Consider the following 18,168-nt stretch of genomic DNA (forward strand, 5'->3'; position numbering starts at 1 on the left):
GAAATTGTTTCATACAATCTAGAAAACGTTTACTTGCTTAGAGTCCGACTGTTGGATTGCATATGCAGGTTGATGCGTAATCTTTAATTTCCAATTTCTCCAAAATAAATTTATTTTCTGATATGTCACTCATTTAACTACGCATGTAACGTGTTTGGAATTACAATTACATTATCCATTAACATAAACAGTTATTTCATCAGCAGTGTGCAAATACATTTTCCTTTCGTAGTGCAAAATTTATTGACACAAATAACAACCGCATCGTTCAAACACAAGTATGCGTGTGTTTTTGAAGTAATATGTTTTGTAGTAGTCTATATTAACTTTAGACCATTTTTAAGAAATTAAATTAATTTGCATTTACAGAATTTCTTTGTTTCAAAATTGGATCAATACGTTCTTTCAATTGCTATTTTCAATAGAAATTAAAGGTGTACGTGTTTTAACACGGGATAGTAACAAGAGAACGGGCCTTTCTTCTATCTGGTTTTGGTTTTTTTTGTTAAACCTTTCTTCAGCAGTTTTGAAACTTCAACCAATTGTATTTTAACGAGAATTGTATTAATTTTTAGATATCTCCTTGCACACAGTATTAACCTGTTTAGTGCCGTAGACGAGATAACTCTTCCAAGCCGATCGGTAACAGTGCCACGGACGAGTTAATTCGTTCTTAATAATACCCAACTTCAACGCTACATTTCAGCACCATACATGTATTTGACCTACTTACAAATTGTTTCACTTTCGATCCAAAATGGCGTCACGAAAAAGTTACAAAATGAAGAAGCATCAGAGTTGTATTGTAGCAGCTGAAATATTTGGCAGTCAACAAGTTAAACACGAAAGCAAATAAACTTTCAGTTGAGAGGCTTTGGAACGGTCAGCGTTATAGCACCCCCACTTTAACATATTTGACGTTTATAGCAACGGCAAATTAAATTTTAATAGGGGCGAAACATGTCCCACATCCCCAAACATTGAGCTATCTTTGACAGCACAAAAGCAGCTCCTTATACTTTCAAACTTTCATTTTAAAATCTGTACATCTAGCCAAGCACCTCACTTTACAACTTCTTATACCAGCCTTTCAGCTTCATTACAGAGAATGATCGACGTAAAGGATATGTTTAGGATGGTTACTATAAAAACGTATAACGGTGACGAGTTTGTAATATACATTACTGTTAAAATTTCTTTTCAGATATAGCAAGAAAAATATCCAGAAATGGAACCTGGTTATCATTCCTTTCACATTTAAAAGAACGATTAGTATTTAGGCCATTGATTAATCAACGAATATCAGTTTGTTCTTCAAAAAATGATCCCAGATTACAAAACAATCATTTAGAAATAGTTTCCACGACAACTTCAAATAGTTAACATACTCTGTTAACAACTTAGTGTGATTATACATAGAACGTATTTTCTTTAAAAATAACCCATTACAATAGTTGCACGTTTTTAACACATTTCTTTCATGTTACTCTTTATGCATTTAACAATAGATAATTTATTTCTTAAACGACTTAGTAACAATAGGATTGTTTTTATGCAGGATACGAGATGTTACTTAAGAATAATGTAGCTGCACATATTAAAAAGACAAGCAACTTATTTTTCATTTATAAATATCAAGCAATAATGCACAGTTATCAACAGCATAGTATTTTTGCAATATTATACTCTTTCCAACGCTTGCGCTAACAATGTCACTAGTGGTCATTCCACAAAATTAGAATTTCTGGGTATCACCCACCTGCTTTCAGTTTTTAACTTCACAGTAATTTTTCCATAACAGAATACATATTATACCACAAGGAACCTTTCTCAAACATTTTTAGCATCTTCCCTCTTGTCTGTAACACTTGTTTCTTCCACCGACAAATACATCGTTAAATAAAATCCACACATTATTACTAAATATTAAAAACTTGCACTACATCACAATTCCAACATGAAAGTGCACAATAATAGATTCTGCGAGAAACTATTTACGCACTGGTAAACAAGTTTGCACTATTTACCTTTATGTTGTTTTTAACTTACGTTTTGCAACATTCTGAGACTGTACCCCATGTTTGAAAACTGTCACAGAGTAATGGCGCAGAATACGTAACTAAGTCAAAAGGAACTGAACCATGATCCTGAGCTGTTTTACTTTTAAACTTACGTACACGTGCGTGTAGGAATATTTTGAAAACTTTCAGATGATTAAGTATTCACTTCACTAAATAAAGGAGAGAAAACACTCAGTATGCTGCACTGTATACTATCTTTTATGTATTCTGTAAGTTTAGTAGATGGTTTGACCGTTTCAGACACTTGATACAAGTCATGTAATATATACGGTTAAAGTGAAAGACCAAGCGCATTCCTCCGTCAGAACAACATGTGCGTAGTCATACATCTTCCCAAAGAATTTCGCACATGTTCAATTGTATTCAAGTCCAGAGAGTGAGCTGTTGCTTTATTGGTTATACTTCTAGAAAGTTGCTTACAAATTGATCATACCAGGGATGTCTTTTAACGCTTTGTTTAATGAATATCCGACTAACTGAATCAAACCTACATACACCAATACGTATCGTACTTCACAAAGTAATGCAAACTTTTTAGTGTTACCATCATTATGATCCTTGCCCTAATCAGCATGTCGCCATTGCCACCTAATGCTTTTTAACCTGAAATTATAGTTGAATCTGGATCCAGTCTTTCTCAATATGTAAACATGCCTTTACGCGAGGTGATTAGTGGTTTGAATTCTTACATTGTCATAAAACGGTCCATCTCATCCCATAGTCTTACAGATGACGTGAATGTATGTCTGGTTCACAGGAGAATCATACTCCACACTGAAGCGTATCATCCAGTTAACAGATACACTAGTTGCATGGAGCCCATTTTGTCATAAAATCAGATGTCGGCAATGTTTTTCACTATCCAACTGTATATATGTGGTCTGAAAGTGAGTTCATATCCTTCTTACCACTGGAAGACTTGTGACCACTCTTAAGTTACTATTTTACAAATCTTTAATCAGCTTTCTACATTGCTGAAGTGTCAAAATGTCTTTGACGAAATCCTTGCATGCTTCACCTGAATCGTCTTAAACACTACGTTTGTTCAAACTTTTAAACAGTTTTCACTTTATATACCCTAAAAATGTGCACACCAAACAACACGACGAACGCTTCTTTTATATAGTTTGATTCTAGTGCAATTATAACAATACCTGTATTTTACAAGTTAGAATATAATAAACCAATTATCCCATGACCAATGAGCAGTGTTAATTTGACTGCATTCTTTAAAAGTTTTGAATACATGTTTTCTACATCTTATTATGAATTAATGGCCATATATAACTGAACAGTTCAAGACGGGAAATTACAGCGATATGCATTTTAATTTCTACTACGCGGCACAAAGAAATGCTACCACCTTTATAAAGTTGAATAAATAAAGAAAAAAAAAAAAGTCTTCAAAGTGTTGTAGGTGTACATGGATGAACTATATATATTCCTTAAGAAAGGTATCTACCTCATGATTATATATTCAGAAAGACTTTTTTTCATGCACTAGAAGTACTTAAACTGTTTATCAATTTTGTACAAACACTGGCGAAAAATCAAACAAAAAAAATTTATTCGGTTTTATGCAAATACCAAAATCTAGCGTTCAATTACCCCGCAGTGAACATAGCAAATAGTTGAATTTTGATTTTCACCAAAACAAAACAAGTCCGTAAATTTTCAGCTGTCACAAAGGGTCTGTTTTGAACAAAGCCATAAAACAAAATTATAAACAGCCCTTAAGGGCCTATAGTAAAACCCACATCACAATAATTCAAACGGCAGGTTGTAACGTCACAGTTCTCAAGAATGACACATGATAGCACGATACGTATCACTAACTGAAGATTATTAAACCATAAAACCAAGTCCAATTTAAAAACAACGTATTTTTTCTAGAACATCGACTAAAATTCAGAAAAGAACAGCTTAGCAAGTAGCAGTGCACCAGAGCAAAAAATAACCCATTTCAGCCAACGTTTCGCCATTACGATATTACGAAGGCTAATGATGCTGCAATAGCGAAACACTAATAGAAATTTAAATATCATTGAGAAAGTTATCTTCTAACTTGACTACCAATATGTCCAAATCCCTCCAGCATGTACTTTGAAAACGGCATCACAGGCAAGACTGGTTTGAATTTCGCACAAATGGAATGCTGGTTTTATCAAACAGCCATGTGATTACTTTAGCTTATTTCGTGCGAAATGGAAAATTGCTCCCACATTTAATCTCATAGCACCCATTATTAAAAAAATTTTTCTGGTGGGAATGCCTTTAAACAACACCCTATTACATTGGTATGGAGATCGTGTTTCGCACGTGTTGGCTTTTAATTTCGAAAATCAGACGCCCTCCTTCAAACATCCTGCGGACAGGCCTGAACACAAAGTTATGCCATTTTGTACAAAGTAGAGTAAACAAATACGTAACGAGTCTTATGTTCCAACCAACCAAATAAAATTTCGGATCATTAGCTATCACCCTCCCAATCACTGAAATAATAATTCCCACAAGTACGTTTCTTAACACAAACTATCAACTATAGGCTCACTTTTATTTTTAGTAACCTCTCGCGAATTCCAGCATAGTTAACTTCATGCAATTCAGTACGAAAGGAGGCAAGTAAATACCAGAGTCCACAAGAAAATTACAGACGGACAGACGTCCAGTCTACAGACAAGGTCACTGAACAATTAAAAGATGGCATATAATAGTTAAGTACCAGCAAAGGCGGAATCAAAAGTGAAAATTAAAACAGATACTCTGACCCTGAAGTTCTGTATTAAAAAAAAGAAGAAGAGGGAAACACAACCCACAAATTAAACAGGCTTGGGTTTATTTCTTTAATTTTACGCAAAGCTAAAGGAACTAAAGGCGGGCGATCGGCGCTAGCTATCTCTAATTTAGAAGTAAAAAAATAAAGGAAAGTCAGCTAGTCATTACCATCCATTGCCAACTCTTGTGCTACACTTTTAGCAACGATTACTGAGATTAACTGTCACACTATAACTCTCCCGTGGATAAAGGGCAAACAAAACCCCCAGGTTGTTCTAAACACCTGGTCAAAAACATCCATGTCTTTTACACCACACGCTTTAAAAAGTTTTAAGATGTAAAAAACAAATTACAAAATGTGACGTATAAACTGGTTCATGTCAAATGATATAAAGAACAATGACCACATACAATGTGTAAATTGGTATACAATACCTGATGATGTCAGAATTCTGCAAAACAAGAGCTATTAGACATACTATATACTACTAATGTATATGCAACAAGTTTTGATACTCAGGAAAGAGCATTATGAAACAGGATACTAAGAATGGGGCCTAAATGGTTGACGTCGAAAAGTCCATGGACGTCCAGCCAACCAAAAGAACACTCAACCAACTAGGAACATAAGTAAACAAAACATTTAATATCCATCATATGACAGTAAAACCACCAAGATTACATCCTTCTCCATACTTGTTTTGCTCCACAAAATCGTATTTAAAAGTAATAAATGATATGAAATTAGTCTTGAACAAAACTACCTAGTTAACATACAAGTCCCCCTTCAATGGATTTTTTCAGTTCTAATGTTCTGTCCTACAGTACGTGCTTGCCCCTTTACTGGATTATAAAAAGTTATAATAAACTATTACACATACAACATTTGAACAGTTTGTTTTCTTCACAATTACAAAGAATTATACAATATTTATGAAAAATTAAGCTTTTCCATCTGCCCCATATGCATTTTGCTTATGGACTGAAAGGTTGACTTCTAATTAATATAAACCTAATGTTCATTTTCATGCAAATTGAGTGATCCCAGGTGATGGTCAAAAGAAAGAGTAGAATTTAACATTCATTATAAAATTCGAGTCTGTTCAAACCATGTAACCAACCATGCTTAGTTTAATAGCACACAACACACGATTATTACACCAAGTAAGGTTAAGATGGTAACTATAAATTTACTCCAGTGTTGTTTAAAGACAAAACGTCAATATGCTTTCTCTTATTCCCACGCAGACCTTGCAATTTACAAAACAGACTGGTTTTTGTTTTCTGATGCTTAATATTGGATGCAAGTAACTTAGATTTTGCTGGAGTTTTGAAAAACTAAATTTGTTAAAAATGTTCTTAATTTTTAACCTTAAAAACAACTGTTTATTTTAATATTAAAAGGGGATTGTACAAACATTAAATGCCAAAATTTTCCCATGCTAGGCTTTTCAGCATAAAGCAATAATAATTTGAATAAATTTTTCATTAACAAGAAAATAATTTGCAGGTTTAGGGTATATGCCAACTATTTTCATATTGTACACAAGTAGATTTTAAGTTGGTAACAAGGCTAACGTAACAATTCAATACTGCTCTAAATCTTAGAACCAGAAACACAAAATACTTTCAATTCAAAAATCAGGAAATAAAAAGCATCATAAAATTAGGACGGTTATTTAGTGCTAAGAAATTCATTACTATGCTCAATAACACATAAGCAACTGAGTCTGTGTTTTAAACAAGACTAGAATCTTAAAACATTCCTTTTAATCCCTCTCTTATAGCATAACTATATAATTTAGTTATTTCTGTACATACACAAAAAACAATTTTTTCTCTTCAAACAGAAAAACCATGAACATTACCCACCATAAAACAATATCTCTAAAAACATCAGGAAAATAAAAAATATATCCTAATATGTCATTAAATAAACCAAACACAAGATCAAACTTTCAACTAATTCTATTTTATTAAAAATGACAATGGTTGCCTTTACCATTATTCAAGAAGATGTACTAAAACCTCTTTAAAACATTTTCTTTTAAATCATAAAGAAAGACAAGGATCTGAAAAAACTCCAAAACTATTAAATTTTCAGTTACTTTTACATATTAAAAGATTTATTAGCAAAGTTTAGTACAAAGCCAGGCATACCACAACTAGTTTTCTATGTAAATTAAAGAACAATAGCTATTATTTATAAAGATTTTTTATACTGACCTAGGTAGTTACATCAGTGGATAAAGGGGTAAAACAACTTAGCTCCCAGACAGTGTTGATATAATAAAGTATACCAAGAGATAAAATACAAAACATTAATATTTCTTACTACATTTATGCTTTGCATCAACCACTTGGAACACAATTAAACTGTCAGTTTATGCATATGCATGTAACTGTTCTAATAAAAATGCCCTTTTAATTTAATTTTTGTACTTTTAGACTTGTGTCATTAAAAGTCCAAAAACCACTTTAAAGTCAGTACAATTATGAAAAAATCCCTACATCACAGATAGTTGTGTTAAGTATATTAATGGAACAATGTTTTAAAAATATATCTAAAATAAAAAACCTAATTTTTTAAACTTTGAATTCAGAATAAAGAAATGCTTTAAATTATAACATTAATTACAGATTATGCTCACTTATGAACCCAACAATAATTTCAATATATTAATGTTGATAGGAAAATCACAAGTTTATGGATTCTTCTGAGGAAGACAATACATTTTATATTGAAGGTGTATGCATCTGTACTCCAAGTTTAAATTGAGCTGAAAGTAAACTGTTTAAATCTATACACAATAATACCATTTAATTTAAAAAAAAAACTCCTATAATATATTTAAATAGTTTGGTTACACAAAGTTGAAAGCTTAAGTGTTTCATATTTTTAAAGCTGTTTACTATTAGAGTTGTTGTACTGATAATTGGAAAACTACATTCGTAGTTTTATTTCCATACAACTCAACTTTTATTGAAGAAACTATAAAATAGGCATGCACAAAAAACAAGCAACATGTTTACTTATACATCACATAACAAGCAGGACTAAGACAATCATACTGGAAGAGCAGAAGACCCATACACTACACAGCTGAATAAGAGACTAGTAATTTGTCTGCAAGAAACACATAAGTATTGCCTAAATACCAGAGGAAATGCTTCAATTGTGATTGTGCACAGTAGTTAGTAGAGTTCAAAACAAAACTACCAAGACTTTAAAACACATCATCTTACAAAATATATTGCCAAAAATTTAGGCCTAAAGAAAACTACATTTTTCAAATTCTGGTGAATCTTTTAAAAGATCCCCCTTTTCAGTGCACTTCAATAACTTACCTACACTTTACACAAACTTACAACACAAAAGAAAAAGGCATTACATAGAAAACTGTTTTGGCTCATCAATGATCTAAAAAGAATTGATTAGCACAACAAGACTACAGATAACTGATCTGTTACTTCCCTGTGATTTACTGTTCTCTTGGAAGTTCACAAGTAAAGACAAGCTCATGTTCAACTGTTGAAATAATACAATACACAACAAGCACACAAAGGTGCTTTTTGTAAGACCAAGAACACATGCTTAGTTGAACCACTTAGCATTAAAAATAACCACAGGGAAATTTATTCTGAAGATCTGACAAGTTCCAACACTATTAAATCTGAAATTTTAATTCAGAAATGGTGGTGTGCAAGTTATAACAGTAAAAGGCTTTGTCTTTTAGGTTTAAGTTATGGCAGATATGGGAATGCTCAGTCTTAATGGGATTAATTATCTTGAGTTTCTGTGGTTTCCTCTCCATCACCTTGGGTATCTGACGTCCATAACTAAATACAGAAAAATATAATTAATATTTCAGTGTAACAGTAACAAATATAATCATTAAATTACTCATTAAGTCAATATTAAAGGTAATATATAATACAATGTTATTTAAGCAAAATTTTGGAAAAACAAACCGAGAAAAGTTAAACCTAGCATCAATCTTATCCAGAAGAAATTAAATCTTTCACTACATGTCACTAGTCAAAGGCCATATAATTGCATTTATTGACACGTATTCATACTTTTACTGCACTAATATTTTATGAATTTATGTTAGCAAGTTCAGAATCAAATTTTAGATTATAATTCAAACTTTAAAATTATATAAAAGTTAATTTCTCAATTTAAAAGTAAATATTAAAATAACACCTATATATAGATTTTAGTGAGTTATGTAGTATATCGAATGCAGCACTGTTTAAAATTTGATGTCTGTGATATCAAATTCCAAGTTTATAGTTTCACAGAAATTTGGAGCTCAAATTACTAATATTTACAAACTAGAATATATAATAAGCTCATATCGTTTTATTTCGCTGAGATATAGTTTATGTACACTGAAACCAAACACTGTAGTCCCAATTATTCTCTTTCCATATTTGTAAATGGTCCTTCATATACACTTACTTCAATACACATGTGAATAACTAATCAGCAGCCTAGAATGTCACCTCTTTAGACCAGAAACCAAGATTGCATACTGCTCAAAGTTTCATATTTCTTAAAATTAAATACATCTTAGTTACTGACTGTTTAATATTGAGAAAAACAAGTTTAATAATTGAAATATGGATGTATAAAATATCACTCCACTAAAACTAAGCCAAGACAGGAAGACTAAAGGTCAGTTTTATATTACTGGGTATGTAATATGTTTGCACTGTTTCAATGCAAGTTATTTACACACAGATTATAAACATTTTTAATTTCATGTTATAATATGTAGTCACTCTCTCTTGAAAAATGTTATTTATATTTATATCTTAATTTTTTTAAATGATTTTTACAAGGTTGGTCAAGTGACAAACCTCGCATAGTTCGACTGCAGAAAACAGTCTCACTGAAAACAAACATCTAAAATGTATTTAGGTTGTTTTAGAACTTGCACAAATAAATTTCTGGTACAAAGAAAAGATTTTCTTCAATCATAAAATGAAATCACTTACAACTCCGACATGTAATGAAACAGTCTTGATATTTTTTTACAAAGTATTTGGTAAAAGTATTTCATTAAAATATCTAATTTTCTGTATAAAATACTTGTAATATTTACCTAAAGCCTACCAAATTTTGTGAAGATGAACGTAACGTATCAAAAGTTATAGTGCAAATGTGTAGATGAACTTGGGTATTATACCAAGTTCGTCATTAAAAAGAGTTAATTCAGGATGTGTCAACATGGTGAAATGGCTTTCACAAATATGCTCAAATGACTAGTCAAGCAAAAACTAGCTCTGACAATCTATGCCTATGATCAATCCAAGCGACCCCTACAGGAAAATGTTTCCTGTGTTCTTGAGCCATCTGGGCATAAAACAAGGAATTTGAATCACTCAAACACCTGTGCATCCAATTTCATCCCAACACTGAAGATCTTGAAGAAACATTTTGACCTGAATATCAACAGTCTGCTCACAGAGAAATTCTCTATTAAAATAAATGGATAAGTAATTAGTCTCCTGTAAAGAAACCAAAGTTTATGCAGTCATGACCTTAACTGATGCGTCTTACAAATTCTTATTTCTTGACAAAGAGAAAGCCAAGCCTATCAAAAGTTAAGTTGCTTTCATTATTAATACAAGTTCATTATCTCTGATCAAGAACCCCCAAACAAGTTCTACACTGTTTCAAAGGTAGATGACCCACAAGTGTAGTTTGAGCCAAAGATTCAGTATACTCTTTTACTCTCTATTTCTCCACCAAACCCCCCTTCAGCTCTCTTTCTCCCCTTTGTTTCCACATTACAAACCATTCATTGTTTTGTTGGTTTGCATACTATGAACTTTTCTATAATACTCATTTTACATTAACATTGTGCCTTTTTTTCTTCAAAAAGTTATAATATTACCCCAGTTTATCTTATTTTAAAAGCAGACAAATGCCAATGCCTCAACTTCCTTGTATGAACTGCAATGTTTTTTCTATGAGCCACTAATTTTCCATTCACAGAATCCAGATCCACCCAACTTTTGAAAGTCAAATGAAGTTCAATTCCCCACAACAGCTCCGACACCAAGTCATCATCACACCTTCAACCAGCATGGACAGAACAGGCTTTTGGCACTGCTGGTGACATTATCACACTAAAAGTCAAGATTTTAACCCCCAAATGACGAGATGTTACTGTCCCTCCTCAAGTACAATTTAAACAAATTCTAAAAATAGACATTCTGTAACCTGTTATTCACATTTTGTTAGTTCAATTTGAAAGTTCAATGTTCTTTGGTGATCACTAGCATTTCTAATCTTTGTATGTTTTTTTGTGTCAATTTTTATGAGGGGCCCTGTAAACAGCTGATACTTGGCCCAGATATTTAAAAAAAACAACAATGTTACCCATGCATTGAGAACAATAGTAAGGTTATCTTATAGTATTACTTACCGTCAGGTTATCCCTCAAAAGCTGCATAATTAGTGTACTGTCTTTATAGGAATCTTCATTCAATGTGTCCAACTCAGCAATAGCATCATCAAATGCCTGATAAAACAACATGTATTTTAAAACCACTATACAGCACGATTTTTAATTTTATAAACATCTATTGCCATATTACCTAAACAATAAGGACTACCCTTTGGTTGATATTTAATATATTCTGAGAAAAGGTATACACTAAAACATCCATAATTACACATGGAATAACAATTTAATTTTCAGTCCAAGTTATGAAACAGAAAACAAATGATACAGATACTTTGAGACAAAACCAGTATCCATAACATGACCAAATGTTTAGGAAGCAAACAAGTTTTACTACTGATAAAAATAAACCACCAAAGTACAATCTTTTATAAAACATCACGACTCAAAGATAATGTTAATCCTCACTCCTGTTCAATTACACCCAGAACAAAAGACAATTTGAATACTATCAGGTGTGAAAAACAGAATTGTCCTCTTGGTCGAGTTTTTTCACAATAATTTAGAAGCACCTTTTCTAATTTGATTCATAATATCTGCAATGTACTCCATCTTTCTTCAAAAAACAATTACCTGGAAAACTGGGTTTGTTAGTATTTGTAAAGTAAAAATTGATATACTTGTCAAGCTGCTTACACGTTAAATTTATTCTCTATTTTTAGTTTTAACACTTTATATGAATTACATAATGTAAATTTTAATTAATTATTGATATTTTAGTGTTAATCATTACAGGACCATATCTAAAACAATTTTCTATCACTGTTAAATAATGTTAAATCACTGTTAAAAATAACTTGCATAAAATAGTATCAACATAAAAAATATTAAATATACTTAATAGTAATTTTTTCTTTATAACTTAGGTAAGAATAAGAATGAATGAATGATGTAATATTTGTTTTGATATTCTCTAAAGTATTTTAAACTGTAGTAACAAGTAAAGGACTGCACATCACAACCGAAAGTAGAGAAGAAGCCTGAAAACAAGAAGTCTGGTATAATGAATAACACACCATGTTAGAAAAATAAGTCAACATAACAGATTCCATAAAAACAAGATTGCAAACCAAAAGTGTCTGGTTTTTTAGCCAATACTGCAAGTCCTCAAATTTGCTGTGCCTACTGAAGACAAAACAGTTTTTGGTGTACATGCTAGGAGGTCTACATGACTATATATATAGGATGTATTTTGTTAAATACTGAAATGACTAGTTAGTGAAGAACATGATAGTATTTTTAGGTTCGTAGGTCATTATTAAGGTGAAATGATTTCCATAAATTCAAGGGCCATGGATTTCTAGAAAAATTCTATAGCTCTTAAGCTCCTGCTTCCTGAATGTCTACAAAAATATCATTTTCTAATTCTCATTGAATTAACAGATTTTCTTCCAAATACCCCACTCCCTCGTCATTCAGTTTTGTAGTTTTATCTTTGTTTCAATAGTTTTTGTGGCATTTAAACGTTCTACATTACTTGTAACTATAGTTTGATTATGTGTATCAATCCCTACTTTGTCTTTACAAGGTTAAAAACATTATACTTGTTTACTAACACCAAAAGAATAATTGTATGCCAAGAACTTTTTTTTTTTTAATGACAAATGTTACCAGGTCAAAGATATCAAAACACAACTCTTGAAACATATAGACATGTACAGGACCATGACAAAAACATTTCAGTTTTTATTGAGCTGTTTTTCAACAACTACATATATCTAATTGTTTTCACTCAAAATGCTGTATTGTACTACTTAGCAATTTGCAGAATGTTTCCTGTCAAGTGAAAATGGAGGAATTTTGGGAGTTTTTAATGGTGGATATGCAAGATCTAGAGATATCACATTTGACAATTGCATGCAGTTAACAAACTGAATATACTGGTTAGTATCAAACCAGATATTTAATCATCTGTTTACCTGTTTAGCCAAATGACAGGCTCGATCAGGAGCATTCAGAATTTCATAATAAAATACTGAAAAGTTCAATGCAAGACCCAGACGAATAGGATGCGTTGGCTGCATTTTATTCTTTGTAATATCAAAAGCCTCCTGGTAAGCTTTCTGAGATTCCTCAACCACACCTAGAAATCAAGAAAAAAGGGAAACAGTTTTAGTATGTGTATCTGTTTTGCCAACTGGCAAGCCTTCAGGCAAAATCAGTATTTCATAATAAAGTACAGAGAAATTCAAAGCAAGGCCCAACCAAATAGGATTTGCTGTATTGTCTTACTAATACCAAATGCTCCTTGGTAAGCTTTAAGACTCATCAATAACACCTGCAAGCCAAAAGCAAGTGACAGTTTGTTCTGTACAATTAACAAAATATGCAATTTCTTCAAAGGCCAAATATATCTCACTGAATAATCCCATTAACAGCCTTTACAAAAAAAAAAAAAAAAAAAAACTAACTAAAGCACCAACATTTTCTCAAATTTAAGATGAAATTTTAAATAAATATTTATAGTAACAGTAACTCGAAATAACCTATTTTCTATTTCCATAAAGAAATAATCACTTTTTCCAAACTAAGTACTTTCAAACACTTGTAAAAATCCAGAAAAAATTTAACATCTAATTCTATATAACTAATGCAAAGTCAAATTAAACTATCAAACTTAAAAGTTAACTAGCTTTCAAAATTACTGAATGTTTCAGCAAAATAGCAAATGGATATTTCATGCTGTTTTTATAAAATTTTCCAAATAATAACAACAAAATCAAAAAATATCTTCCATTTCAAGGAGTAAATATTCAGATACTGTGTAATAACTTTTCTATCTTAACAAACTTATTCTTTTCTATTATATTTTGGAAATAATATTCAATGAAAAATGCATTTATACAACTCCCATCTGTAAATACTAGTAGTAGTTGTATTTTCAAAAAAACTTGCTACCTCCTATGTATGCTAAATGCATTTCAATGTTTTGAAGTTTACACAAATCCATTACCAAGTATGAAAATTACAATAAAAAGATCAATAACCTTATATGAAAATCAAGTTAGAACTCAAAGGACAACAGAAACCTTTGTAATGGAACATTTGTAATGATTTTTGTTCTGGATTATTTAGCCACTCAGTCAAATGAGTAAGGCTAAATACAATAAATATTAATAGCATGCATTATCAACCTATAAATGCAAAAATACATATTACTGGCATGACTGGTAGTAAGCTAACAAAACCTGTATATTAATAAACTAAGCAGTTTATTATTGTACATGTATGTTATCAATAATATACATTGCATGTTAAAGTGACAATGTCAGTCTTCATAAAAATCATTTTACTGAAACCTATGGGCATTTTAATACAAAATACACAATAAAAGTATGTTTACTTCAAGTAAACATAACATTTTACTGATGCTAATTTTCTATGCATTTTCATTCTATATGCACATAATTAATGATAAATTCAATCTTCAAAAAAATATGTGATCATCCACTGCTTGCAAGTGAATGTGTTTTGTGGTGAATTATCACCTCATTGACCCCTGACTACTGTAAAACTGTACAAATTACTTAATCATATATCAACATAAAGTACAATTAAAAATAACTGTTCAGATTCAGAACAAATACTAATTAAATTTTACACTATGAAGATCTTTGTACATGAACAAATCTTTAATATGAAATGTCCAGTCCAATGAATATTAACTGTATGGTGAAATTGGCTCAAGAAAAATGTATGTAGTCTAATCAAATGCTACCTCAACAGAATGAGGATAGCACTTTGTACTCCAGATCAACTTAAATCCATTTGCAATAACAAAGTGACAGAATTTTGAATGTGTAATATTTTTAAAACCTAAAGTTTAGACCTGATTACTATGCCAAACTATAACTTGCCACAATATGTAAAAAGGGCTGGTATGGGTTGAGAAAATTTTTTACATAGAGGAACAAAACATTTTGACCTTCAATCATCATCAGGTTTACAAAGAAGGTAACTGAGTGTAAGAATGTAGAGGGCATGCTTAGATGTTTGATTATATTTATTAATAGTTATAAAGGTGTTCCTTTATATTGGTTTATTTTGGGTTTGAGCTGTTATATAAGTAAGGCTTCTTTAATTTTGCATTTGTTTATTTATTTAAAATTTGGGTATTCTATATAGTTATTTATTTGATTTTCAGTTTTCAAAAATGTGTGACAGTGACTTTGTGTTCTTTGAATCTGATTTCTATTTTCTACTTGTTTCTCCAATACAAGTAGTGGCAGTTATCACATTATATTTTATAAATAATGTTGGTGTGGTTTTTACATAGTATAGACCTTAGTTTAGTGCCTGGTTTTTGAATAAATTTGGTATTAAATTGGAATGTCATATTTTGTTACTAGTTTTTGCCAAATGTTTGTTATTTTTCTGCTAATGTTGGGAATATATGGTATGCAGTAGTATATGGTTTCGTGATTTTTTAATTTGTGGAATATATTTACTTTTGTTAATTGATTTTGCTCTCTGTCTAGGTGTGTGCGTATAATGTTTTCTACGGTTTGTGGAGGAAACTTATTGATGTTTATAAAGTATTGTTTTGTCTAATTCATCGTTATTTTTATCTGGTGAGCATAGTTTTATGGGTGTGTTTAGTTGGTTTTTTTAGTATGTTGAGTTTTTTTGTTTTGTTTCATGTGCCGAGTCCCAAGGAATGTATAATCCAGTATGGGTGATTTTTCAGTGGATTCCTGTTTTAAATTGTGTATCGATCCTTGTAATTTTGAGGTTAAAAAATGATATTTGATTGCTTTACTCCTGTTCACATGTGAAGGTAATGTTGGGATGTACAGAGTTAATGTGATTGAAAAAATTAAGTGTGTGTTCTGTAGATCTGAATCCCGCAATCATATCTACATATCTCTACCAGTAGTGGTGGGTGTAATGCTGTGTTAATTGCTTGTATTTCAACTTGTGTCATAAAAATATTGGCTAGAACTGGAGATACTGGGTTGCCCATGCTTATGCCAAACACCATTATACCTACATTAATAAATATAATTAAACACCTAAGTGCACCCTCTACATTTCTACACTCAATTACCCAACCCCCTTCAAACATGGTCAGCTATCTGTCAGTTACCTCTTTCTTTCTTTGTGAACCTGACAACAACTGAAGGTCGAAATGTTGTTCATTCCTCTACACAACTTTTCTCAACCCATACCAGTTTTTACATACATTTTTTCTCTATGAGTGGGTTTTCTCATCATCACAGATAATTTGCCACAGTTTTGACTTTCATGTAATACATAAAACAGTTCTGAGAAGCACAAACTTTCAATTATAAATGTTAACAAGGACTACATCCTTCTTTTGAAAATGTTCTGTTAAATTGTCTACAAACTTCAGTTTTACCAATAAGTTAAAAGTTACAACATACACATAAAAAAATCCTCATCTTACAATAGATGTTTAAATGCAACTTCCAATTTTTAAAATTACCCTAACAAGACATGTATATACTTATCTTTTTTATAAAAACAAACATGATCCACACACTTCCATAGTGTACACCAATTTAAAAAAAAAAAAAAAAAAGACTTAAAACTCCAACCACTTTCTTATTTAGCTCCTAAATTTTTGGATGAATTTAGGGTGAGTGAAGGTGTTTTTTCTTGTGTGCTCAACAATGGCTGTTAGGTTTATACTATTAGATAAACTCATTACATTTATTTTCTCTAGTAAAGACTTTTCATATTCTGAAAGTTGCACTTTTCTTGTCAGAGACTGCTTAAATTAGTCAAAATTTGTTGGCTTCACATTTCTTTTAAGCATGTTAAACAGTAAACCAACTTATCAGTTTGTTTTAAAATTAGGGACAGGATTTGCCAACCCTACAGTTGGTCTATATTAACATCAGCTACAGAAATAATAGTGTAAGACTGCTTCCACAAGTTCTCATACATATCTTTGGTATTAGAAGTTTAATCTAAAATAGTTTCAGTGATGTATGAAAACAATCTCAAATAAAGGTCAGTTTGCACCTTTCAGCCCCTACAGTAGCAAGCCTACAGATATGGAGTCAGCATACTTTGGTTTAGCATGTGTTACCACATTTTTAGCTCTAATGAGAACTTTGTAGTCTAAATATTTTCCAAAGGAAAAAGATTGGCTTTTTGACATAATTTAAGAGTAAACAATATTAGTGAAATGCATATTTTATTGATGAATGTGCTGCTACCAAAGAATCAGAATATTCCATGCAATGCTGTTGTGTTTACTGACAAACAAGACTTACAGTGTAGATAAGACAAGCCCATGAAATTCTGCAAAAATTTAGTTTTAACACTCCTACAAAAAGACGTTTCTAGTCCTGATTTCTCCAAGCCCGTTCCCCTGGCTGTGGTTTCGCTAGATAGTAGATAGGGACAGTGGGAATCTCGTTAATCCATTCATTAATGAATTTAAATTGCAATTTCATTTAAATACAAAATTATTAGCCTAATATTAATAAGCTTTCAAGTTGCTCTGGGGCCTATTAGGCCCCACTTTTCATAGGAGTGTTAATTTACTTTATTTTTGGAGGAGAAAATTAAGTATAGTAAATATTTCTGCCACTAATTACTTATCTCAAAGTAAAATGTCAAGAAAAAACAATTTTGATTGTCAATCACAAGCAACAAAACCTGTGCAAGAGCAGAACTCCACAAGAAAGTGGAACATGTCCTGACAGCCAACAAAGACAAGTTACATCCCTGAGCAAAGACTAATCAAGAGTGGCAATTTTACAGAGACAGCAACTGCATGCACAGTACCAATTGCAAAAACCATAATGAACATAAGACCTTTGTTTGGAAATAAATACTGGCCTTCTGTTCAGGTAATATCT

The 18,168-nt window shown here is 31.4% G+C and overlaps 1 protein-coding gene across 2 annotated transcripts in view; it reads right to left on the minus strand.

The window, feature by feature from the left end:
- Window positions 1-5,969: 5,969 nt before the first annotated feature.
- LOC143223545 (14-3-3 protein zeta-like) overlaps window positions 5,970-18,168 on the minus strand; it is a 29,497-nt gene continuing 17,298 nt past the window's right edge. For both annotated transcript variants that reach the window (XM_076451638.1, XM_076451637.1), the window contains exons 4-6: window positions 13,255-13,418; window positions 11,297-11,392; window positions 5,970-8,696 (exon numbers count right to left, since the gene is read on the minus strand). In XM_076451638.1, the coding sequence (XP_076307753.1) occupies window positions 8,637-8,696; window positions 11,297-11,392; window positions 13,255-13,418 (320 nt within the window). In that variant the 3' untranslated portion in view covers window positions 5,970-8,636. The remainder of the gene's footprint in view (window positions 8,697-11,296; window positions 11,393-13,254; window positions 13,419-18,168) is intronic.

The sequence above is a fragment of the Tachypleus tridentatus genome, chromosome 8 (genome assembly GCF_004210375.1).
Source record: "Tachypleus tridentatus isolate NWPU-2018 chromosome 8, ASM421037v1, whole genome shotgun sequence".
In the NCBI taxonomy this organism is placed as follows: domain Eukaryota; kingdom Metazoa; phylum Arthropoda; class Merostomata; order Xiphosura; family Limulidae; genus Tachypleus; species Tachypleus tridentatus.